The sequence below is a fragment of the Lonchura striata genome, chromosome 1 (genome assembly GCF_046129695.1).
Source record: "Lonchura striata isolate bLonStr1 chromosome 1, bLonStr1.mat, whole genome shotgun sequence".
Taxonomy (NCBI): Eukaryota; Metazoa; Chordata; class Aves; order Passeriformes; family Estrildidae; genus Lonchura; species Lonchura striata.
The window spans coordinates 145,454,964-145,481,689 of NC_134603.1; the positions used below are offsets into that span (position 1 = coordinate 145,454,964).

At 38.7% G+C, this 26,726-nt stretch overlaps 1 protein-coding gene across 4 annotated transcripts in view; it reads right to left on the minus strand.

The window, feature by feature from the left end:
• The window catches only part of PFKP (phosphofructokinase, platelet), a 41,357-nt gene extending 17,733 nt beyond the window's left edge, over positions 1–23,624 (minus strand). For 2 of the 4 annotated variants that reach the window (XM_077789058.1, XM_077789061.1), the window contains exons 1-12: positions 23,243–23,624; positions 15,379–15,452; positions 9,514–9,591; positions 7,107–7,296; positions 4,446–4,611; positions 3,757–3,801; positions 3,558–3,666; positions 3,028–3,123; positions 2,206–2,298; positions 1,716–1,841; positions 1,079–1,143; positions 418–487 (exon numbers count right to left, since the gene is read on the minus strand). In XM_077789058.1, the coding sequence (XP_077645184.1) occupies positions 418–487; positions 1,079–1,143; positions 1,716–1,841; positions 2,206–2,298; positions 3,028–3,123; positions 3,558–3,666; positions 3,757–3,801; positions 4,446–4,611; positions 7,107–7,296; positions 9,514–9,591; positions 15,379–15,452; positions 23,243–23,327 (1,197 nt within the window). In that variant the 5' untranslated portion in view covers positions 23,328–23,624. The remainder of the gene's footprint in view (positions 1–417; positions 488–1,078; positions 1,144–1,715; positions 1,842–2,205; positions 2,299–3,027; positions 3,124–3,557; positions 3,667–3,756; positions 3,802–4,445; positions 4,612–7,106; positions 7,297–9,513; positions 9,592–15,378; positions 15,453–23,242) is intronic. The other 2 variants (XM_077789057.1, XM_021528828.3) reach the window with 2 other exon arrangements.
• Between the last annotated feature and the right edge of the window lie 3,102 nt (positions 23,625–26,726).

Here is a 26,726-nt window from a genome sequence, read left to right on the forward strand (position 1 = left end):
TCCTGGATTTTCTTTTGCTCTTGAGTGGCTTAACCCTTCAAAAGGAAGGCTTAGAATTCTTTTAATATAGAACCCTCCTTTATAGAAAGATTTTCAGAGTCTTAATCATTATCTTATCACACCTCTTCTCTCCATGGTAAGAAACAGAGGGCAAAACAGTAACTGTTAGAACCAAACATTATAATAATTGGGATGAGCTGTAAATCCAAGACAGAAGGAAACTATCTACAGCAATTTTCTGGTTACAAAGGTATTTCTCTTTAAAAATTGTTACTTATTATTAGAATAAACTAGTGTGTTTCAAGAATCTTTATAATATTTAATTTTAACCTATGCTATAATAGAGGTTTGAAGGGAGTTATAAATAGATCCCAAAAGCAGACATACATTGCACATTCAACAAACCCCCTTCTTTACCTTTGGAAGCTCAGCATCTGGCTTTTTGTGCGACAGTAATTTGTATGTGTTAAGGTTGTTTTCAAAGCTCCTAAACAAATGAGAAAATAAGATAAGCAAATGAAATAGTAAAATTTTGAACTCATAGTTATTTTAAAGGAACATTTGCATTTTTCAGAAACATTAAAAAGCTGGTATGAAATATTAACACCATTGTTATTGCAAATGCAAAACATGGCAAAAACTGGAAATGGGAACACAATGAAAAATATTCAATTCTTTACGATAAGAGTCATAAAACATGAAACAACTGTGCAGCTAATAAATTAGTTTTCTAGACTTGGGAGAAAGCATTTTATTATCAGGTGACTTAAAACACAAATCCCTCTCCTGACAGGACTAAAGAATACCTCTTCCAACATTACTGCTAAAACTACCAACTACTTACAAACAAGCTCACAGGACTGGCCTCAAATCCATAAATAAACAAATTTATCACAGTTACCAGTCAGATCATTCAGCACAGAAGCTATTTGCTTTGTGACCAGTTAGCCTAGGAACAGCTCCCAGTCTGACACAGCAGAGAATCAGAGTTTGCTTTGTTTTGCAAATTAGAGTTTGTTTTTGCAAAGCAACTATGCTTTTCTACAGCAAATAAACTGATATAAGCTATTGGACATACCTTCCACGAAGCTTCACAGCCTCAAGAAATCTTCCCTCATCCATGGCTTTCTGGACTTCTTGAGTCTTGAAAAAACAAGTTGATTACTCAGTATGTTTAAAAAACACAGGAGTTCAATTATTTCATATATTCCAGCGTTAATGTATTTCCACAGTGAAAAAAGAAACACTGACAATTCTTCAATTTATGAGCTACCTCCTCTCATAGCATAAATTAGGGTGGAGGAGAAGAAGGAAGCAGAAATTAGGTTTTAAAGTCTTAAAGGGACAAAGAAATCAACATATCATTAAGTATTTTCTTCTTTCAGTTTAAACTGCAATTTTAATGAAGAAGCCTGACTTATGTATGACATACTGTAAATGGATGCAAGCATCTGAAGAGTTTGTTATAATAAAACCAGAAAATCTGAGATAAAATTTTAGAACAAATTAAGAAGATATGTATTTCTTTTTCCTTGATAGTTTGCAAATGAACAGTAACACATAGAGAACATACATGAACTTTATTATTCATTCCCAAATATGGAAAAGTGCTGTACATATTTCATCAATGTCCTAATGAGAAAAGGCAATTATTGTACATAGTAGCCTGTTGTAGTACATAAATAACATAAATTGGGTTTTTGCCAGAGTCTCACCATCTGCACACACTCCATCAGAGGAAGACGGACAGCCTGGTTTCCAGACAGGGACACAACACAGGCAGGGGTAGCTGGAGTAGCTTCTAAAAGGGCAAGCACGGCTTCCACACCCATACGACTCGCCTGCAGGTACAGAATGTTTGAGTGTTCAAGCAAGCACTGAAATGCACATGGCTTCCAATCACAGAAATGGTCCTGATTTCTCTGTAACTCAAGCTGACACAAATCACTCCTTGGTAGGGTGAAAAAGTTGTGAGCTGTTTATACCCATATGTATGGACTATTAAGCTTCACATTTTGATGCTAAACATAGATTACTTCACACAAAGTGCTTCACTACTCTGAATTTGAGCTATTCAGACAGTTAGTGTGAGGTAACACTTTGATTTGTCAAGCTGACCAGGTAGAGAACCATCCCACCCCCAAATAATTATAAAATGCAGTTATCCTATGTGGTGCCATGGGCAGTTATTTTGGGAATACTCACAAGAATTCTATCAAAAGCTGAAGGGGTTCCACCTCTTTGCACATGACCCAGGATGGTTACTCTGGTGTCAAAACCAAGCCGCTGAACCACAAGCTGCGTAAAATTTCAAAATATAGTGGGTTTATCATTATCATTATTTTATATATATGCTAGCATGATGTACACTTAACACCACTTAGTGCTAAATGTTACTTCATAAAACCGCAATTCTGAATGAAGTCAAAGGTATCTCTAAAACTGACAGCTATGGAAAACAGAACTTCATAGTCAGAGGATAGGTAAACTCCAGGTAAAGCCAAAGTATCATAGCTCTTTTACACAAATGACTATTTCCCAATTTATTTCTTAATGTCTCCTTAAAAAAAGAAGGCAGAAAAATTCAGCTTAAAAGTTTTCTTAATCTTAGACACCAATGAAATCTTTAGCACAGCAACCATTTGGACACAACTTTGTCCAAAGCACACAGTATTAGCTCACTGTGAGACAGACCAATATTAAAAATTTTACAAGACATACAAAGTGAAATAGGATTATAAATACAGGTTTGAGCTGATTTCAAACTATCAATGAAAGCATTCATGAAGCAGATGGTTTTGAACTGCTGTGTTGTACTACAAGGAGAAAAGGTTCCAATTAAATGCCACTGAAAACATTGCCCTTTAATTTGACTATGGAATTTTAGATAACAAAGCACAAGTATAAAATACAATGGTGTGATAAGCTACCTTATAGGAACAGATGTACTCTACAAAAATGTTATTGTTAACAATAAGACCCATCTTATGAACAGAAATCTTGTATCATAGGAATGTTGACACTTACATCCTTAACCTTCTCTGATGTTATAGGTTTGTTGTGACAATCAATAGCTCCTTCAGCTACAATAATAATATTCAGCCTTTTCTTTCGTGCTCGGTTCTGTAATAAAAATAAAAGCACATTCATGCAGTTAAAAAAAAAACAAGAGTAATTTTCAACATAATTTTATAATCAATTGCTCTACATCAAGCTGCTAGCATTTGAGGAAACATTTCTTGTATTTGAACACTCATACATGATGTATTTTTATATACATCTTTTCACTGATGAAGTAAAATGTCTAAAATCAAACTGCTGAGGAAATTGAGACATATTGCTTATACAGATATAATTTTATCCCATTCCCAGAGCAGGTCATATGATTCCTCAAAACAATCACAGAGTGCAAGAAAAAAATGTTCAAGACCACAGAAAACTTTATGTGACACCAAAACCAAAGACTTGCTTAAAATCCTGATCACACTTTTTAATCACTGCTTTCAAATAAACATCCACAAAGACGTCAGGGAATCTCAAATACATGAACAAATTACCTCTGAAAGCTTAGCACACATTGAATCTTCCCAGCCTTCTTCTGGTGGGTATTCAGGAATAAACACCCAATCTGCACCACAGGCTAAGGCACTAACCAGAGCTAGATACCTAAAAAATAGAACAAATTATTTGACTTTTACAGTTTTCTTTCATAATTGTGCCTGTTCAAAACACAAAATGCTGAAGGACAATACATACCCACAGTGTCGCCCCATAACCTCCAGAACAAATGTCCTCTGATGGCTGTAAAAATAAGAAAACAAATTAACTGAACCTAGTATCATGAAACAGCTTGTGTTTACTATGGTTACTGAACTCAGAATTCCTTAGCAAAACAGAAAAATATTAGAACAAAATCATTGTCGTATTAAACAATCTATTTTAAATTAAGTATCTTCCAATGCATAATTCATTTTCACTACTTTCTTGAAAAACATGTATGGGCAGCTATGAGAGAAGATATGAACCTTTACTGGAAATGTAAATGATGCAGACCTACAGTTAAGAACTGTAATGGTATAGCTGTATTTAAAAAAATAATTTAATTGCTTAATTCTTACTGAAATGAAGCTTATATAAGACAGATGTTATTTTTGTACTATTTACAGTGTGTCTGGATCTTCTCTAACAGACTATGTCTGAAAAAGACTGAAAACATTAAACCAAGTTTGCCCCTAAGGCTGATGCAGTCTCTATGATTGAATACTTGGAGTACTGCCATGACAGCAATGATGAAAAAGCAGTTACTAAAGAAAAAAAGAAACCAAGACATTTGAAATATGCAGTCAAAAAGAAATTTTATTACCACACCTACCTAAACTCTATTCAAAATTAACTTAAACAAACGTGTGTATTTGTTATCAGTCTCTATAATATGCCAAATTTACCTCTGAGCAGTGGTCATGATGGCATCCACAACTTCAATTATTCTGTGCAGAGCTGAGTCAGTACCTATGGTCATATCAGTGCCACAGAAGTCATTGTCTATGGATCCAACCATTCCCACAATGTTTAGGTAAGCATATTTCTTAACAGCCTCTGCATCAATCTTTCCTGGAAAGAAGTATTCAGAGAAAGAACTATAAGACTATTGAAAAAAAAAAATTAGATGCATTGCTTGGGTGCTTTACTTTTAAAAACTAAACATATCCAAACATTAGATTATGTTTAGATATTTTAGGTAACAGGTTAGTCAAGACTAAAAACAAAAGCCAATCAAACATCCAAACAAAAGAATCCTGCACAGAACTCCTTACAGTAAGGAAGGAAATAAGAGCTTTTCAGTCCATCTCAAAGTGTCAGATAATTATTAAGTTTTGTAACCAACCTTAAAATTGATGGTTTCAAATTAAAACAGTATAATTCAAAATGTAGTCTCAGTGTACAGCATGCAATAAAGAAGCAAAAGGATGCAAACTGAGCATATGATAAGCAGTTAGAATGGCATTATGGGCATATGTAAACAGTTAGAAACCAGCATCCAACTTTTGAAGATTTCACGTCTGCAACACTGAAAGGCTCTGATTTCATGATTAATAAGCAAACAGAACGAAAAGCTCCTATTCTACATCTTAGCGGTGTTTCCCAAGACAGCAATGAAAATGCTGAATCATCCAAGAGTTCTAAAGGATCTCAAGGATGAAATACCTTAGCTGCTTAAGCAATTAAAACTACCTTAGTATCTGTGGATGGGATGGTAGTAAATATATTGTCAAATTTGTAACATGAGATTCAAGAACTATGTAACAGTGTGTTTAATGTCTACATTACAGAAAAACAGCAGAAACCATAAAAAAAATGTAACTAATGCCCATGAAGATATATAGAACATTGTGAAGAAGAATCAAAATGTTTCCTATGAATGTATACCATGCATTACAAACCTCTTCTAGAGTTCCAAATGTGACTTAATATCTGGTTGATACATTCTACTTAGATTTCTAAAAAGCCATTGACAAAGTCTTTTGACAAAGGATTTTGAGAAAACTAAGCAGCCACTGTATAAGACAGAAGGCTTTTCATAGAGTAAATAATGTGAAACAGAGAGTAAAAAATACGAGGCAGAGGGCAGTGATAAACACAAATTCTTGTATCTTAGGAAGGTAACCAATGGAGTTCTACAGGGATCTGCGCTGTTCACACGCTCAGCAATAACCTGGAAAAGGCAATGAGCAGCAAAGTGCCAAAGTTTACTGATCAAATGGAATTATTTGGCATCTAAACATATGGAGTGTTTGAGAAGAAATGAAGACTAGCAAGACACAGTGAGCACTAAAGTATCAGATGGAATTCATTGCCAATAAATGTAAACTAGGACACATGAAAAAAATGTACCCTAACACCACAAACAAAATAACACTATTTCCAGCATAATATAATAATGCTGTTTTCATTAATAAATCAGCTTCAATGCTCAATAGCAATAAAAAAATCAAAATATTAGAAAATATTAAGGAAAGAATAGAGAACAAAACAAAGATCATTATACTACTGTGTAGATCCATGGTTTGCCCTCATCTTGAATACTGGGTGCAGTTGTGGTCCTCCCCACCTCAAAACAGGGTAGAACTGGAAAAGGTTCAGAGAAGGGCAACAAAGATGATCAAAGATATAGAACTTACATATAAGGAACAACTAAGCAAACTAGGGTTCTTCCATCTAGAAAAAGAGATGATGAAGGGAAAATAAGACAGCTGCAAAATCTCAAGTGGCATGCAGAGAGGAAGCAGGATTGACCATTCATGGTTTATTCTAACACAGAAACTATGGACATCAAATGATCTAGAAGCCAGCAGTATCAAAATAAACAGAAGAAGATTCTTCACAATCTTCATTATTCAGTGAAGTTGCAGAACTCCTTGCTACACAATGTTTTCAGCAAAACTCTGTATGCTTTCAAGTAGACTGAACATACATTTATGGAAGAGAAAAATGCATTAGGGACTGCTAACAGCATCTGGTTCAGGAAGCTCCAAAGACAGAAATGGATGGAACCTATCAGAGTTCTTATGTATTATGAGTAACACACAGCATCAACACACCATTATTTTAGTCTACTCTCCCTGTACATTCTCCTGGATGCTATCAAAGGCAACTACTGGGTTGGCTGAACTTCTACCAACAGCCACTTAATGTTCTGATCTTAAACAATGACATACAGGAAGGAAAGCACCATAATTTAATAACATACAAATGTGTAGCTTGTAGTAGAAAAGGAATTACCACCTCAAATTGGATATGAGGGCATAGGGCTTTTCAAGAAAAAGGTAAGAGGTTCAGATCCTGAAAATTATTTATACTAGAGGACAAAAGTCACAAAGACTGTTGCCCATTTGGCCTTTTTGGACCTTTATGATACACACAAGTGGACGTACAGAAACCAAAAGCTATTATTTTATGAAGAACCATGCGATTTCCTAGAACGAACACATTTGATTTTTAAACTTTAGATGTACTCTCTGGATACAGCCTGCACACCTACGCAGTGTGGGTTCCTAAGTCCCCTGCAGACTGGAGGGGAAGTCTAGGGGGCCTGAAGGCACACCCACCTTTCTGTGCCAGCTCCTCCAGCAGCCCGCTCCACTCCTCCCGGAAGAGGTTGGCGCCGGTCAAGCTGCCGTCGCCGCCGATCACGCAGAGGTTGGTGATGCCTCTCTGCACCAGGTTGAGGGCAGCCTGCAGGCGGCCCTCGCGCGTGCGGAAGGGTTTGCAGCGCGCGCTGCCGATCACCGTGCCTCCCTAGGAGAGGGAGAACAGCACTTCTAGTTAACGATCTGGCACTTTATTGTACATCTCTAAGATGGATTAATGATGAGTTTTACAGCATAACCTCCGTCTTTTAACTTTACAGTGATGTAAGGTAATAATAAACAAATTATCAAACCTGTGGGAATTTATGTTCAAGAAGAGATACATACACACACAAGGGAAAATCAAAAAAATCCACTCAAAAATGAATGATAAAGAGCTACTCTGGAAGGAAAATGTTAAATTACATCACATTCATTTTAGCAGTATTAAAATAAATAGGCTGTTATTTATATTTAATGGCAAGAGCAAAAGTGATATATTAACTAGTTAAGTAATTACATTAATTTGCCTCTGTGTGGTATCTTTCCCCCTAATATCACAAGATGCACAGACAATAAGAGAAAAAATATATCCCTGAAATTCAAAATTAGCATGCATTGTCATTCCACAGAATCATGGAAATAACTGCCTTCAATTCCTTACAAATCAGACTAATGCTACATTTTATGTTTTATTGACTATCTGTTGCATTTATTAATATGAATTAAAAAGCTTCTTTTGGAAACGGCGGTGGTAATTTTTAAAAATAACTGAACTGCCCTGTCACTGAAAACTACAGGGTGCCTTGCTGGACACACATCATTTACATGTCTTCTCTGTTTATGTTGTTCAGTCACTCAGGAAGTTTAATTTTTACTTTATTTATTGTCACAGTAAAAAGTAGCATCAACTAAGACTGAAAAAATGATTTTTTTTCCTGCAGGCAAAACTGGAGATGACTACATCACTTTTGCATAAATATTCCCTTCACTTCAACTTGTAGTAAATCTGTCACATCCATCTAAATTTGAACTTCACATCTGCAGTGCCTGTACTGACACAATTTACTCTATCAATAGATGTTTGAGCTCTCAGGCCAATTTTCCATCTGTGTTGCATAGCTGCTAGTGGAAAGAAAAAAGAAAGTGGAACAGAATTCAGCTGTCTCCAGAAAAAAAGGTAGATGTGTACACACAGAGATGCTAAAAAAAAAAAAAAACAACCAGAACTAAAAAGTCTCTAAAACTAGGTATTTTCATACTTAGAAGAAAAACAGCTGCAAGAGGAAAAGAAACTGTACTTGAAACAAAGTGCTACTTGTTCTGAATAAACAAATATACAATGAGCTGCAAAACCTTTCTCATCAAAACAAATAAACATTCTATAAGGTACATTCTGGGGTTCATTGTTGGTCTGTTGAATTACCAGCAATAAAGCTCAGAAAGATGTTTTTCTTTTACACTACACACATACAGGAGCCTACATCCTGCTCCTGCGTGGCTTGGCCAAGAGAACTCAATTTTTTCTGTCATCGTAAGATGCATCTGGATGATGCTTTTAGTCATATTGTTTAGTTTTAGAACTCAATGATCCTCAATATATTCCATGATTCTACTTACAGATTCTGCAAGACAGACACAGAGGAAAAAAAGAAGAAAAACAACCAAACAAAAGGGACAAAATACCTCACAGTACTCCAGGGCATTGATTTAAAAAAAAAAATTGTCTCTGCTAACTGTTTTATGTTCATTAACTTTACAAAAAACTCCAAAGAAACCCACGCTTCACTGGGAGGAAGTTTTCAGAAAGCTTGGCAAGCAGTAAGGCCTCTTTGCCAAACATAGCACCTGCTCTGGTAGAGGTAACAACATTACCATGCTGAGCAAAAGCTGCAGAGATCCAAATGGCCACACTGCAGAATGTTGTAATAAAAATGCACTAAGTCATCGGCAGTATCTGAGCTCTGCAGAATTGCATTGTAATTACATCCATTACTATAATTCTAAATTCACTTACACAGAAAGCCAACAGGGTTTCATAAGAAATTATTTGCCTTACAAAACACAGCTGTTTCATGTTTTGGCTCTATAATGACTTGTTTATTAAATATAGACATGCCAATATGGCTTTAGGAGGCTAATGACATGTGACACTGCAAATCTAGAACAAAGGTTTTCAAGATTATTTCTGGGCTCCAAATTCAAAAGACTACACCAAGATTTTTCACTGTAGAAATCAGACTCTGTTGGAAGTGGTACATGCTGGTCACTCAGCCATCACACACAGTTCAAATACATAACTCCAGGGGTTGCCTGAATCTAAAATTTTGGCTCTTCTATTTGAATAAAGAGGTTCTGGGTCCCACAATCACCCCTTAGCACTTACCACTTGCAGGATACTTGAAACACTTTCCCATGAAACTTCTACAATATTATCACCTCCATCAACCATTCCCTGGTAACCCTGTAAAAGATAAAGTATTTCATAAGTCTGATTTTTAAAACTAAATCAAATTTCCACTACAGTAATACTCACTTTGTGCAGTTTAATACAACTTTAATTAAAAAGACGGAATTAAAAAATACTCTATTTAAATGAAACAATATTCAAGAAGGTATCACTGCTTGTTTAATGGGGGGGTGGATAAAGCAAAACAAACCCTCTTCCTAAAGGATCAGTTCAAAAACAATGTCAAAATAAGGTAATACTTTTACACAATTCAGAGTATATGCAGAATTTACTCAATAAGCAGTAACCTGGAAACATACTAAGCCTAAAGTGGCTTAGTATTCATAGAATATATATTATTTTTTATGTCAAACTTTGAGTCCTCACCAGCACGAAAAAGTAAGAATCTAAAGCTAACCTGAACACAGCAAAAGTACAAGTTACTCAATTAGGCTTTTTAGGATTCCAGTACAGATTGCAAGGAGAAACCATGAAAGTTTCTGCTCAGCGAGGCTTGACTGAATAGAGACAATATGATCAAAAACCATCTAGATGGAAAACTACTTATGTCTCTAATTTCTGCCATCCAACAGGTCTTTTCAATACCTTGTACACTCTCCAGATAACGTTGACATGTATCTAATGTATACACACAGAATGGCATGGTTTGAACGGGACCTTAAAAGATCATCAACTTCCAGTTCCCCAGCCATCAGCAGGGACATCTCCCACTAGATCAGGCTGCTCAATGATCCATCCAACCTGGCCTGGAACACTGCCAGGGTTGGGGCATCCACATCTTCTCTGGGAAACCTGCTCCAGTGTCTCACCACTCTCACAGTAAGGAATTCCCTCCATATGGCTAACCTACATTTCCACTCTTTCAGTTTGACCCCAATACTCCTTGTCTCATCCTTACAGTTCCTGGTGAACTATCTTCCCAGTTCCCTTGTAGGCTCTTACATACAGGACATACTATTTGTATGTTAATGTACACACACAATGACTTGAAGAGCTAAGCCATTATTTACACAATTTGTTCAAAATTAGAGAAAAGTGGAAAGGGAATAATGCTTAATCTTATCTACATATCAACTTAAAAAAAAATCTCCCTCAGATGAAGTGCAAAGATCCTCAGTAAGAAACATTACAATAGATACAACTAAACTTGATGATGGCTAACACCAGCTTTGTTTGCTTTTTTTTTTTTTAACATAGAATTTGATGTTCCTTGTATCATTCAGTAATGGAGTAAACTCTTTTCCTAAGTATTTCTATTGACAACTACAATAACTCAAAAGATCCACTGGCAATAAATAGTGTAATGTTGCATCTTAATTCAGTCTACAGTGCACTGAGAGCTGACAAAAATATATACAGTTCATGTGTGCTCAAGTCATTCACCTTCCATTTTAACTTGAGAGGAAAAACAAAAGTGCGTCCAAAGAAGTATTACATATAAGAAATATATACATAAATAAGACTGATGGAATAAAATTCCCAGTTTTCAGATTAACAAATCTAAAACACAGAAAAAAAGCAAAGAGAGAAAATAGTAGCTTAAGACAGGAAACACCTCATGGCTAGGCTAAGGATGAGCTATGACCCATTCCTGCACCATGTTTCCTTGAAATAGAAGGACTTTATGCATTTTGGTCAGGTGTCCATATCTATGCAAACAAGTGAGAACTGAGGATGTATTAACAATTCCTCCCACTACAAGGTAAGGGCAGGGAACCTTTGGAATCATGATCTGTTTGAATTGTTACATGAAGTTTCCCTAATTTAGTTATCTGCCAAGTATGTGTATGCTGCCTCTGAATAAGGTAGGGAGAACCTTTGTTTTTCACACCATTAAAAGATACAAGCTGTAGAATTAAAACAGCTTTCTAGAAAAGCTATTGGAGGAAAACATTAATTACTAATTACAACTGAAGTATTAATGATGATAATTTTCATTTATTGCTTTAGTTATGTAAACACTGATGAGGACTGGACAATGTATGTTTGAAGGTTTACCACTGTCACTGTTCCAACTGTATGGTTACCAAAAATCAATGGCAGATATGACTACAGACCTTAATATGAGGGTGAGAATCTGACAATTTACATGAAAAAGAAATTAAATTCTTACTTAGAACCTAAAAATGTAGAAGCTTGGGTACTGATATACTAAAACTGTGGGGCAAGAATAGAAAAAATGAACAGTCAAAAATACTGCAAGCACAGTTTGTGAAGATCAGCACCATTTTATGTTTAATCATTCATGTACCCAAAATCTAAATATTCAAAGAACAAGAAATCTCTGTGGGTCCCTGTTCACAGGGCACATTCACACACACTGCAGCTCCAGGAGAGCATGGCAGAAGCAAACACGGCTTCCAGCCTGAACTCTGAAGACAAAAGCTTTTGAAAAAGAACAAGCCATCTTCTGATGTGTTACATGGGAGACATTTGGAGCTTTAATAGTTTTGTGAATTTACTTTCTGAGAATTCTCAGCCATTGCTCAACACAAAATAATACTGCCACTGAGTGCACAAACCAGCACAGAAAAGACATGAAGTTTGCCTCACAGAAATCCATGACTGAGCTACCATTGCACTCCCAATGCTGGCCTCTTGAGAAAAAGACTCCTCATCAAGATGAAGAATCTAAAAGCTCCATAGCTTAGTAGCAAGAGCACGCATCCACTGGGAACTATGTGCTTCAGTCCTGGAAAAAGGGCAGGTTATTTGTATAAATATTTAAGTTTCTAAAATTGACTGCCATAAATGAGAGGCATGACTTTTTCTTGCCATTCTCAATTAAAAAGGAAAAACAAGAAAAAACAAAAATCAACCTGACTTTAATAGCTTCTGTTTAGTGAAAAAAAAAAAATTAAATTAGCCCCCTAGAACAGCCTGATACTCTACACATAATTTCAGCTCCTAGATTTTTAAAGCAGGAGTGAAATTAATCCATGGGTATTCAAATTTTAATTCAGATTGGAGTAGATTTGAGGAATAATGGGATGACAGTCAAGAAGGGAAACTAGAGACTAAAATAAAATATTAAAAAATATGAATCTGTGAAGCTAGTGAAACTCTATAGATTTGCAATTAATAGCAAATTTTTGAAATGTGCTAACTTCAGTGAATTAAGATACACAAGGGGTTTTTAAATTTTATAGCTATAAATTCACAGGTTTTATATAAACTAGAAAAAAGATGTATAACAAATAATAGTTTTTATATAAATTAACTTATAGTTTTCATTTTCACGTGAGTTTACTCTTCTTTTCCTTTTGGGACTTGAAAGTCCAAATAGGCCATGAATTCCCATATGTAACTGTTTCTGTTTCTTTGGGCTTCTGTAAAACCAATTTTAAAAAGGCTAGAAAATTACTTATATCTAATTCATTATCAATTTTAATTCATTTATCACAGTAATCTCTCATCATAAGATGAAGAAAAATGGAGTTAGAAAAACAGAGTTACTTTTTCACTTAGAATATGGAACTAGTGCTGGCCACAACTGTAGAAAACAGATGGTTTTGCAGTGCAGAAAAAGTTCATATTGCAGACATTGCCAGAGGAGAAATAAAGCATATGATGGCTACAGTAAAGTAAGCTTGAAAAGGCTGAGACTATTTTCAGATCCAAATAAGAATACGTTTTTTCTTCTTTTGGATATGATCACTTCAGGTTTTTCCTTCATTATTTCAGAGCAGCTTCAATACATATATCATTTCATCCTGACTTATGTGTTAAAGTGCTCCAAACATAGGCTTAAGATACACTATCCTCTTTGCTTAACACACTCAAGTCACATTCAATAAACTGTAACTCAGAAAGAACACCTTATTAAAAGCATTAAGTAACTCAAACTATACCCAAAAATACATCTCCTCTTTATACATTAGGCAAAGGCTTAGAATAGGGAACATAAGTTACAAGTATCAGAAGATTTTTACCTTCTCTTACACTTGCCACTTCCATCTGTTTCCCATTTCAAAGGGGTAAAATTAAACAGATGTTTCATGTCAATGCTTGCAACTCTGTTTCTCTGAAGTACTTGTAGGCATTGTGAAGGAAAACTGACTTTATATTTCAATTATAATCAGCCAGAGAATAACAAAGCTTCATGTTTGGTACTTTACAAAACAGAACTAAATGGACTAACCTAAAGGAAAGATCTTTTTCAGATCCCATACTTGCAATGAAATGTGCATTTCCTCACAGAGCCTGCTGTTACATTGAAAATATCAGGACAATATATATGGGAAACTGAAAATTCCCAGCATTGACTCATTTTTTTACAATCACTTTTTATTCAGAATTATCTGTGACTTTACACTGGCCAACTCTACCAAACACAGGAACATCCTAACTTAAATAGCACTATTTTGATAAGTCCAGTTCAGAAAAAACAGATATTCAAATTTCTCTTGAAATGTATGTCTCTGTGATACCAAATATGTTTAAAAGGTGAAAAAATATGGCAATTCTTGACTTAAGTTTAATTAAAAAATAAATTCAAATCCAAGTTCTGGCCTTAAGTTGCCCAAAACACCATCCATACTTCCAGAGAAGTATCTGACCCATTTCAGTGAGCCTGAAAAACAGCTGAACACTGAAGGAATTCCAGAGATTGGCCATGTAATTAGCACACACTAAGTATTCAGAGCAACTTGCTCTAGCACAGTAGTAGGAAAGAATTTTGGAGCACAGTCTTCTGCTTATTTGCATTTCAATATACTTTGCATCTCATTAGTAAATGAGCTACAGGAATCAGCAAACAGGGAAAAAATTGATAAACAGCTACTTTTTAAAGATATATTCTGTATTTGCCATGCACAAAACTAAAACAAAAGCATTTTCTAAGAACTTCTATGAATTCTAGTACTCCATATTTTTATATTAAATTTAGACTTTACTGGGGACCTACTAAGCTTTCTCTCATATAAAATTATTATGATTTGTAATAACCTCAATCTACTAATGAGCTGTACAGGAATTCCAGTGGGGACAGAATCAATATATTTACCGTATTGTTTAATCTACAAAAATTGTATAAAAACTGAAAGTGTCCTTTACAAAGAAGTCCAACTGCAGCAGTTTTCCAGGAAGATAAATACATGGAGCATCACCTTGGCCTTGACATTAAACTTGTCCCATCTTTTTTTACTGCACAATTGCTACAGAAATTTACAATCTTTCTGTATATACAGTTACAAATTTCAACAACAAAATTCTGATGTCAAGACAGACCAAAGAGGGTCAAGTTTTTGATGTGGCTTTTTTTTTGTTTGTTTGTTTGTTTGTTGGTTGAGTTTCTTCAGTCACAAGTTAAAAACCAGGCAAGATGGCACCAGTGCCACAGTACTCTTCATCATAACTAAGCTGTGGAATCTGTTAAGTGAGGGTAAGGATACATCCTTATCATACTCTAGGAAAATTGAGTCAATGGGTTAACAATCAGCAGTTTAAACAATATTAACAAATATTTATAAAGTGGGGACACCTATCCAACAACTGCATAGATATGTAGCTCACTGCAGGGTGGTAACTGCTTTAAAGTCTTTGGTGGCATGCAAAGAATTCCATCTATTTAAGAAATTACTTTAAAATTACACAGTTTAAGAATATGCCTTGTGAGATGTAAATTTCCATAAAAATAAAAAGTACTAAATAGAACGCACAATAAAAAGGAATGACACCTACAACATTTTTAATTTATACTATTTACTCTCCATGGTATTTCTACAAAAATTCAAGTTTAGTCAGAAGACAAAATAGAGAATGAATTAAACAAAAACTAACCTCATAAATAAAATAGACTTTGGCATTTACATAGATTCCCATGCGTACTACTGCGCGCACAGCAGCATTCATACCTGGGAAGAAAAAGCAAAATCACATTGTTACAGTCATCCAGCACTTTCTGTATAGCAAAGGTACTGTGTCTAGAAAATAAAGGGAACATTAATTCATTCTTAAAGAAAGACAATGATCAGCATCCATTAAAACAGAAATTTGCTTAATGACAGTGCAAGCAGCCCATGAGCATGAAGGGTTCAGAATTATTCTTTGTTACAATAATTATGTGAATGCCAGTGTGTGTTAATCAGAGATTAAATTGCTGCTGACTGCAAAATAGCATTGTAGAAGTTACAGCTACTGAACAATGAAGTAAATTAATTTTGCAATAATGGTTAGTTTCCAGTCTGAAAGGCAAACATTCAGCAAGCTAAAATTTAGTTTCTTCTCATTCTTCGAATGAGAAGTTATATTTGAACTTTTTCTGGGATTTCCAAAATAACACAGGTGGGGAGTAGAGCCAAAGTTGACCTGGACAGATGCTCATTTAAAAAAACAAAAGTAGCAGTAAATTAACATAAATAATACTACATTGACTCATTTGACAGAAAAGTGTCTAAACACCACTTTGCTCCCAAAAATGCAAGCCCTGATTGGAATTCCCTGCTCACAAGGCACCTGACAAACTATAATCCTGGAAAATCTTCCACTTAAGTCCCATGCTCAAACACTCAACCTGCTGAGCAACAGTGGAAGTTCCACTGGTCCCTCTACACAGGCCAAATGTATTTCTCTTGTAATTCATCCCTTCAGATACTGCATTATCTTACCCATTATTCAGGAACTCTCCAGAACTAATTAACTAATTGCTTACATACCACTAAAACAGATATAAGAGATCACACAAAGCATGAAGAGAGAAATAGGCTTCACTGATACTCTTGGCATATCAGTAAAAAACGGATGCAAGAAAGGTAACAACCCAAAGTACTAGGCACCAATTCTCCAAATCTGCTGCATTTAATATCAAAACTGCCAAGTAGCAGGTAAGCTCTGCTGCTCAACAGAGGGGTTAAGTGTTCACCTCTTTGCAGATATAAAAAGCTGATAACTAGAACATTAAACAACACAGCAAGTCATAAAGATCTAATCATACAGCTTTACTGCAAAAAATAGAGCAGTAAAAATCAACCTGTCTAAAGAATCAGGCTGAGTTTTTCTCAAAGATTCATTACTTATGAACACACCATAAAGTCCCTGAAGTTGCTCAACATGAAACAAAAAAATTAAGTTTGCCAAAAACAAAAAACTAATTTGGCTGTTTGCATAGATGTTACTTACACTTAAGACAGGAATCACAAGTGTTTTCACCTAAGTTCTGTTTTAGAAAATAGTAGCAAGAATTCTTTCAGCCAGAGTCGGCCTTCTGGCATAGCTGGAAAAAGCTTTCAAATGCCAAGACAGCTAAAAGCACAGCTTTAGACAAAGAAATGGATGATGCCAAAGAGAAACAGAATCTCATCTGACAGCCTGTAATAAAAAGAAACTTAGCATGATAAATCTCAGATCAAACAGAGCAAAGTTATCTCCTCAGTGAAACAGTTTTCATAACAAAATTAACACCCCTGAGAGACAAAGACCTTTAATTTTAACAGACTGACAGCTCATCACAGCACTGCCATTTTCCACAAACAGGAACACTCAGCACAAGGTACTCCTTTCACCAAAGCCCACAGCTTGCTTCTATTAAAGCACATGTTGTGTGGGAGGCTTTTCTGTTGTTGCTGCTTGGTACAGTGGTTTTTTGGTAGCTCTGTTTTGGCGTTTGCATTTGTTTCTTTTTTTTTTTTTTGGGGGGGGGGGGGGTTGGGGTTGTTTTTTTTTTGTTTTTTTTTTTTTTTTGAGGGGGATTGCTGTCATTTGGTTTGTGTGTATATAAACCCTTAATAGAACCATATACTTTCTTAGTGAGTATCTTTCAGTTTCCATGTTTCTTGCATGAAAAATTCACAATTTGCTTGCTCTATGAAAAGGCAAAAACCCAGGGAAAAAAAAAAAATCTGTAATCCCAGATTACAGACAGCACTTTCCCAGTACTACCATTGCAGCTTTATAAATTTATATAACCTACATTTTATTGTTATTTCATGTTGGATATCTTATTTCCTTATAAATAAAAAGGACTTCATTGTCTAAGGGCAAGCTCCTGGCTTATATTTCAGAAGGGCTGAGGACTAAAGAATATTATAATTTGATACCTACAAAATACAGTTAACACATTGCAGCTTTATACTTCTACAATTTGGCTGTCTAAATTGCAGTAATTCAACAAAAAAACCAAAAATAAATACATTAAGCCTCTGTAGGACTGTCTAATAAAATTTATTTGTGAGTCTTACAAAAATATTTGTGAATTACTGTAATAACCATGAAATGTTATTACTCACGCTTATTACTTTAAAAGAGATTTATAGCAGGTTAACTGTGGATTTGGTTCTGAATAATAAATGCAGTTTGATAAACATACAGGATTAAAATAGCAGCTTCAAAAGAAAGCCACAAGTAAAACCAGTATTTTTTTTAATAATATAATAATTTTTAAAAATGTTTCTGAATTATTACTTGCTTTTGCATTAAAGCCTTGGAAAGATGGAAATACTTATTTTGCTCTTTTGGACTCAGCAATGATTAAGTGAAATGTAACTACTTTCAGGGCTTTACATAACACACAAATTAATTTAGAAGTTGATAATTTATTGTCCTTGATCTTGTTTATTCGATTGTCCTTAAAAGGAACACTTTTTTTTCAAAACAGGGTTACAAACAGTACTGCAGAAATCTTTAAATTATTTCAGAGGCTCTCTCTGGCTCCAAAAGAGTATCCCTCTCTTGTGTCTACATCCTGGTTCATGTACACATGCACCACTACAACACAGGAGGTCCTACATGAGTTTGTGTTTAAGCCAAGTTTGCCTTGCTTTAGTCAGCCAGACATGCCTTTAAGTAAGTAACTGTAACATAAACCATTCAAAAGCAAAATTGAAACTATGCATCTTGGACAAGCATCAAGAAATACTTAAGTATCACCAATTTTAAAGATAAACATTGGCTTTAACACTGGTTTAATGACTTAGCACATATGTTTCATTGCTACCCTGAATAAAGATTCAGACTTAAAAGACTATATACCAAAAATCATTAAGGAAAATGTCTAAACTTTACCAAACAGGAAGACTTTATTCAAGTATGTAAATGGTTATGTCAGTAAGAGCCTATAATCATCAAAAGAGAAGCAGTCAAATACAAGAACTGAACAAATCAATAAAAACACAACTTGAATTTGTTCCATTTACTTTTAATTACGTTACAGATTTTATTGCCTATAATCACAGTAGTTATTCTAAATACCTGAAGAAAATATTACACAATTTTCCTGAACATCAGCTGTATTAGATCAGAACATTCTACTGCACAATTGCAGAACATCTAAATGGCAAACATACCTCCTTCTTAAAAATTAAAATAAAAATCTTAGGAGACTAGTTTCAATCATTGAATCCACTAGTTATAGAAGCAGCATCTCAAAAATACTGAATGCATTGAAATAGTTACACTCATCCATTAATAACAGCATTCCTTAATATTACATACAAATAGTACTTACAATATTTTATCTACAGACACATATATATGTATTTCATATACATGTCTATTTGTATGCATTACTCTTAGCTGGAAAAAGTGCATTTTGGGGGGGCTAGAGTTCAAAAATTCCTTGCGACTCAAATTCAAATTATGCAAGTGTTAACAAATAAACCCTAATTTGGATGACATAAGAAGAGTGTGGATTGTTCTAGTTTGTGACTTTTTTAAAAAATAGTATATATTTTACTGTATTAGTTGAGAAGCTTATAGTGGAAAAAGAAATTCTGCCACCTGAACAAAATCAATACATTTACACTACTATATTAAATATACCTCATGTTGTTCCTCAGCCTGTAATGCTTCAAGAGCAGAAATATGTAAATCTTTGCTTCCACAGTCATGGTCAGTGATATTCCAAAATTCTGGAATCCAAAAGGTTTCTTTAGAGTTCTTTTTAAGCTGTTTTTAAACCCAGTATTTGCTGAAGGAGTTGAGCTTTTTCATTTGTTCAGTGCCAAGATTCCTTCTTCCAATCTATACCACCAGGACAAGAGCTGTATATCTACACTATTAACTAACTTGGAACTTTGGCTTGGCTTTGGTTTGATTTTTGGGAAGCCTGGAATGCTTTGAGCGTAGGGACACGCAGCTCTTTACTTCAGCAGGATGGACTATGATACTCCAGACCATTACATCCCTTACCTATGCTGTCCTCCTCAACACCGAATCTTTAGAGTTTAATCTGAAAAACAACATGGTCCTATCCAAAGGCAATGACCTCGGGGCAGCAGCTCCACCGCCACAAACACATCCTGCCCCAGGAGAGCACAATCGCCTTCTGTCAGCAGCTTCCCCACGGCGCTTCCTACCACGGTCCTGGAATAGGCTCTCTGGAGCTCTGTGAACGTCAGGCACCTACGCTGGTCAAAACCGTCTGTGGCAGCCACTGGAACCACAGAAAATTCAGCCAGTGCACTTCATGACCTGAAGCAGAATGGCCAGAGAATCCCACAAAGTGAGAAGTGTGACTTATTAAACCTCATTTATTAAAGCACCTTACTGAGCTGCAACCAGTACAATTTAGAAATACTCCAGAAGCTGAACCAACCCACAAATATTGAGAATTGATTGTCATATTATCGAGAACTTCTTTTGCCTCTCAAGGTACTTGTGATTACAGCGTAAAGTACATTTTTAGGTTACAATTTAACAGCTAGTTAGCTGAAGTGATGGACTGTCAAGTTTAGTACTTATACAAACTATAAGTGTACTAAACGGAGATCTTTTTTTCCTGTGAAACAGATCACTGATAAATTCTTTAACTCCACAAAGAAAAAAAGTCCAGTATGACATATATACGTTCTATAGTCTTTGAAATTCTACAGGTAGAAAAACAAAAAAGAAAAATGAAACTTTCAAGGAAGTAGCACCAATGTGGGGAAGTAACTGAAAATTTAACATGCCCTATAAATAGAAAGCCTTATGTAATTTACATAACTCTACTTTTAAATTATTAGAAATACTAATAACAGCAGAGAGATTTCACCTTAAAATAATTTCACGCATATTTTATTCTATGCTCAGACTTACAGTCCAATCTAAATACTGGCAACTATTATGACTTTGTGTTTAATATGTGTTTTTCCTACTCGGTTGTTTGTGAGTTTAGTTTGGATTACATATATTTTGAAGACTTTTAATGTCTGACGAATATAAAACAAAACTGAAACTTTATTCCTAATACTAGAACTTTTTTGCCTACTTCTGAGTCAGTAGCTTTGCCTCACCTACACTTTGCTTGAACAGATTACTTTCAAATAGCAGTAACAGCAGTATACTTCCTTCTTCATGTACTTCAGAACTTTACTTCTCTCACACATTTACACTCTGTCCTCCAAAGGGCAAATGACCTTGTCAGGGCATGACTCATTCTGTCCCTTGTTTAACTCCTAACCTTCAAACTGACTTGAGGCTGCTTATTTTACACATCTCTGCTGCTACCAATATATTAAGAGGTTATGGTCACTCACTGTGTTTTGTGATTCAGGTGAAATTGATCAAGTTCTAAAATGCTGGGAAGGTCATTTCCTTGCTCTTCAAAGTTAGGACAACAAGGCTGCCAATGAAACAGCTTGGAAGGCATCCCGATTACTTTTTTTGGTCTTTGTGACAACCCCACTCCTTAGACAGTAACTTTCACAGGCTGTTACTTTGGAACCCCCTCCATGTTTCTGTGGCAATCTGCCAGCTGTAAAGTTTAGATGTTACCCATGGATTCTGCAAGTCCTTCAAATGCCTTAATTCACACAGTGGCCAGTGAAGATCAGTACTTTATAAAAGGAGATGTATCTGCTGCTGCATTATATAATCTCCAGCCACGCAGAAGCAAGTTGCAGGGCTCAGCCTCTTGCTGAGCACGCTACTGCTGCTTCAGGCAGTGCCCTGCCACACTTTTAAATTAAAATGGCAATTTGGCCACCACATTATTAAAACAGAGGTGCTCTGATTCTCAGTTCCTCCTAGAATCATTTAGCAGTGGAACTGATGTCACTGAGGGCAAACTGAATAAAACTTGAACAAGTGTAGCCCCACCAAGGAGTAAGAGAAGCCATTTAAACGCATCGATTTGGTTTTCTCTCCAGAACTGCAACACTTTCCTCCTCGATGGCAACAAATCCCTTTCATCCCGATTAGAGTTTCGGATAATCCTAGGTAAACCCGGGGGCTCCCCGTTATTCCTGCGGGCAGGGGGAGGGAGGATGCTTCTCCCAGCCCAGATGACGCAAAGAGGCGGAATCTGCAGCGACTCGCAGCGGATCACGTACACACCGGCGGAGGGAGGGAGGGAGCGCGGAGACACTGGTCCATGCAAGCTAGCACCGCATGGAAGCGCCGGGAAACCCGGGAAGAGGAGAGGGGAGGCTGCCCCGGCCGCGGGCTCGTCCCGGCACGTCCCCGTGTAAATCCTGGGGAGAGACTGGTCCCTAAACCGCCGAGCTCACGCAGAACGAAAGGAGAGGCTCCCACCCCCCGTTCTCTTCATGAACGTGAATGAGTGCCGCTTCTTCTTTAAGTGAAAGTACTCTCGAGACAGTCCCAGCGAAAAAAAAAAAAGTAAAACAACCTAAAATTAAGAGAAGGTGCTAAAAGCAATTATCATTGAGCAACTCTCCTCGTATAAAGAGAGTAAGAGTCCTTGTACAGCACGGAGCATTGCGTGTTTGAAATCTTAATTAACTGAAACTTCAAACTATTACCACAGGATCACAGAATATGCCGAGTTGGAAAGGAACCATTAAGATATTCTGGTAGGAAAGAGGAAACTAAAGTGTAAAAAAAAAATGGATTATTAGCTAGGAATATTGCGATCAAGCCTCTTTTCTTTCCCATCCCTCTTAATGTCTGCAGGTCTTTTGTTCCCCCTGTCCTGTAGTAGCTACGACTTCCTCTACACTGAAGAGATTTAAGAAGGCGAGACACGTTTCTAACATACTCCTACGGGGGGAAAGTAAACCACGATCTGAGCGTTCTAAACCACGGGTAGGAACATAAACGTGCTGCTGGTGCCAAAACGAAGTGAAAAGCAGATGAGGCGAGGGCTGGCAGAGCCCCAGTAGCGCAGCCAAGCCTCCCACCCGCCGTGCAGGGCGGCACGACCTCCTCCTCCTCCTCCTCCCCGGCTCGCATCAGCCATCCCTCCTCACCCCACCACCTCTCGAGGGAACGAGACAGCTTGGTAGTAAAAGTTACTGCAGCGCTCCTACCCTCTCCTTTGCCCAGCCTGGGGCAGAGGAAACGTGGAGAGGAAGGGAGGGGGGGAAGAAGAGGTGAGAGGATGTTTGAACCTCAAGCGCCCAGGCCGTGCAAAAATTATTTATCTTTTAAAGGCGCTTAGTAGGAAAGCCGGGTCGAAGGCCAGCACGGAAAGAGGAACCCGAGCAGCACCGCAATCCCGTGTGGACCGCTCCCAAAGCGCTCTCTCCACTCCCTCCATGTGCCGCCCCGTGGCTTCCCGACACCAGCCCTGAAGCAGCCCACGCTGTTTCCCCGGCCTCCCGCATGGCAGCCAGGGAGGCCCTTCCTTCCTGCCCCTCACACCATCCTCCAGGGGCTCCTCGCCCTCTCCCGTGCTGCCCCGCTCCCCACCGTGCCCGCAGCTCCCCCGCCTTCTCCTTCCCCTCGTCCTCCCCGTGCTCCCGGAGTAAACGGCGTGAGCCGCTACCTTGGGCATCGCCGCCGCTGGTCAGCACCCCGATGGCCTTCCCGGCGCCCGAGAGGTTCTCGAAGAACTTGGGCTGGTGATCCATGGCGCTGCGGGAGCGGCAGCGGCGGGCGAGGCGGAGCGCGGTCGCTGAGGGAGCCCCTGGCCGCCGGGGTCTGCCCCCGCTCCGCTGGTCCGCGCGTTCGGCCTCTGCGGGAAAAGAGCCCGAGCAGCCCGGTGTGGGCGTGCGGTAACCGACAGGTAAATCTCTGCAGAAAACCTGCGGGAAGGGGCAAGACTGTGTGCAAAAGCCCGGGGGGGGGAAAAAAACCAGAGCGGGCAGAGCAGCAGCTCTTAAGCTCGTCTCGCCCCGCCGCCCCCCGCTCTGCCCGCCGCCGCGCCCTGCCCGCCTCCCGCGCGCCGCTGACAGCGCGGCGCGGCCCCGCCCCTCGGCCCTGCGGGAGCGGCGCTGACGGGCGGGCGGCGCGGCCAATGAGCGGCCGGGCTGGCGCCGCGAGCGCGGCGGGCGGGGCGGGGGCGCCGGCGGGGCGCGGGCAGGTGGGGGGCGGCCCCGGCGGGGCGGGAGTCCCGGCGCCGCCTCCCGCCTTCCTTCCCCTTCCCCCTCTCCTTCCCGCCGCCCGAGGTGGGGGCGATGCGGGAACATGGCTGGCGCCTTGGCGCGGCGGCAGCGCGGGGGAGGGAGTTGTGTTGGCTAGAGCTGGCTCATCCTCCCCGCAGTAGCGGCTGAGGAAAGCCGCGTGTCTCCGCCGCGCCTGCGGCTCCCCTGGGCAGCGCCTTCAGCGGAGCCTCGCCGGCGGCTCCCCGTCCCCCTCAGGGCGCTGCCGGAGGCTCGAGGGGGGAATCCGCTGCCAGCGTGTCGCTCCCTCGCAGCCCGATGCCTCCGGCGCGGCTCGGGCTCGCTGCCCGCCCGGCTGCTGCTCGGAAGGCTCCGGCACGGCGCGGAGAGCGCGGCTCCCGCTGGGCATGCAGGACGGACGGACGGACGGCTCTGCCGGCGTCTGGCGGGGTCCGTGTCGGGGCCGGGCAGGGGCACCCTGAGGCCCCGAGCTCTGCTCGTTCTCTTTCTGCCCTCTCATCCTCAGGTGTTTTCCCGCTGAGGCTTCTCAGCACCGCAGTGGGCGTTCAGGCGCCGGTAGAAAAGGATTTGTTCGTGAGTATCAGCGGCTGAGACAGGGTTTGAGTCAAAGAGCAACAGGCGAAGCAGTCGGGAGGATTGCTCCGGGTGGGAATCGCAATCTTTCTGCTTCCTTTTCGTTCTTAAGCACTGATGCTTTTGCGTGGGGAGTGATTAGTATTAAGTACTACTACTTAAATGCGCTCTTAAACTCCTTGTATTGTAACACCACGCTGGCAGAGTAATTCTGTTGATCACAGCGGCGTGCGTAGTCACAGAAACTTTAAAAGCGCCGGGTTTTGGTAATTTAAGCAAATAAAGCTATATCACCCTGCATGCAGTTGTTTGTGGTACTTTGCATAAGTAAAAGTATTTGCGAAATCGGGCCAACTTACTTGCACGAAATAATAATGCAAGTCAGGGAGAGAGTCAGGAACAGCATCAAAATGCTGACTCGAGTTTTATATTTTAATTGCTATGTTAATTACTGGCTTTTTTCAACGTCTTCATCACATCAGAGACAACTCACATCGTAAAAATACACGTGCTCATCCTGTCAGCTTTTACACAGACACATGTGGAAGTACAGTCATTTGAGTAGTTCAGTCAAAATTACTCATGGATAAATGTTTGAAGCCTGAAAATGGATATTTATACCTATCGTGTGGGCATCTCACATTTGCAAATCTACACCGAGACTACAATGAGTGTGATTTGACAACAGAAACAATCCATTGACAAATAGATTGTGTACTATGAACATTAATATCTCTGTAGGGAATTTACCATATTCTTTCCTGAATCTGAAATCTTGAGTCACAGGTTATAATGAAGGTGATCTTCTGTTATAGAAATATGAAAACGCCGTGTTCAAAAGGTTCTGGTTCAATTTGAAATCACATTATTTTATTTGAGAATAGCTCTGCGAAAGTTCAGTTAAGATCTTTGAGTGATTCAGGGCTTGATCTGAAACCTTTTGCTGGTAGAAACTTTTACGACTATTTTATCACCATGGACCAAGGGCCATTGTCATCTCAGGAGCACTTTGACAAAGACAACAACTTTTTCTTGCTTGTGTTTGCTTGCTGCAGCCATTTCTAAAAAATGGCTATTCACTGTAGCTAAAGCATTGATATTTTATCTGGAAGTAGACTTGTCCCTCTTGCTTCCCAGTACAACTTCAATGCTAAGGAGCTCCTACATTCTGAAAGTATTTTTTCCTTCAATTGTTTGGAAGTGATTAATTTTTTTCCCCCTCATGTAATAAGGAATCTGCCAATGTTTTCATAATTTATTACAGCTACTCCTTGTTCTTCAGCAGAGCTGTCGGGGAAGATTTGTGTTGTGGCTGTGCTGGGCTTTTAGAGGTGGGAGGAGAGGAAAGGATTTGGAACTGTTTGTTCCTGAGGTTGTCTTGATGTACTTAAATATCTTCCAGCAATACAATTGTCTATAGTCTTAAAAGGATTGAGTGACTGCCTGGTTTAAGTGTTGAAGATTGTTGGGCATTGTTAATGCAGCTAGGTACACATGTATAAATCATACTGACACTAAGAGAACAGGCTCTTGTCATATATGCAAATTGATAAACTGTGTATCTGAACAAAGCCTCAGCAGGTCATTTGCACACTACATTAGGTCCTATAATTGTCCTGTTACTGAATTACTAAATGGAACCAGCTTACCTGGAATAGGGAGAGGACAGGTGAGTTCTCTGAGACTGACCATTCCAGGTGGTCTGGTGCATCCTTTTCACATTGCCTGTTTGTTCCCTGTGCCATATAGGTCAAGCCTATATGCCCATTTTTGAATCTTATAATGACCTAAAAAATCCTGATTGAGCCTTTAACATACTTTGGGTTGCTACCCACCTCTTCTTACTGCACCAGCATCATTACAGGTGCTGCTTTAAACTATATAGCAGTTCATCTTCTGGGTGTAATACCACAGATGCACCCAGTACCACTTTCAGGACGGCATTTTCCAGTGAAATCAGGCTCAACTGGGAAGAACAAGTTATGCCCAAAGAGAATGAGATTACAGAATTGATACCAGAACTGAATGAATGGATTTCCAGCCAACTGAAACAGTTTTCTACAGCTAGAACTTTCTTGGGTGTGGATTCTGTGGCATGTATGATACCCGAGCCCACACTTCCAAGTTTGTCTGAGGTGCTTGGAGGAGTTGTTTCTTCTGCTCAGCTGTCTTTCTTTCATGACACTTAGGAATCATAAAGACAAATAAATTCTGCATATTCAGCCTTTTAGTATTAAAAACCAGTCAGAGAACAGAAAATGAGGTGGAAGAATTTACAGAAATTCTAGCCCTTTAAAATTTTGCGGGCTATTCATGGAGTGCACAGATAGAATG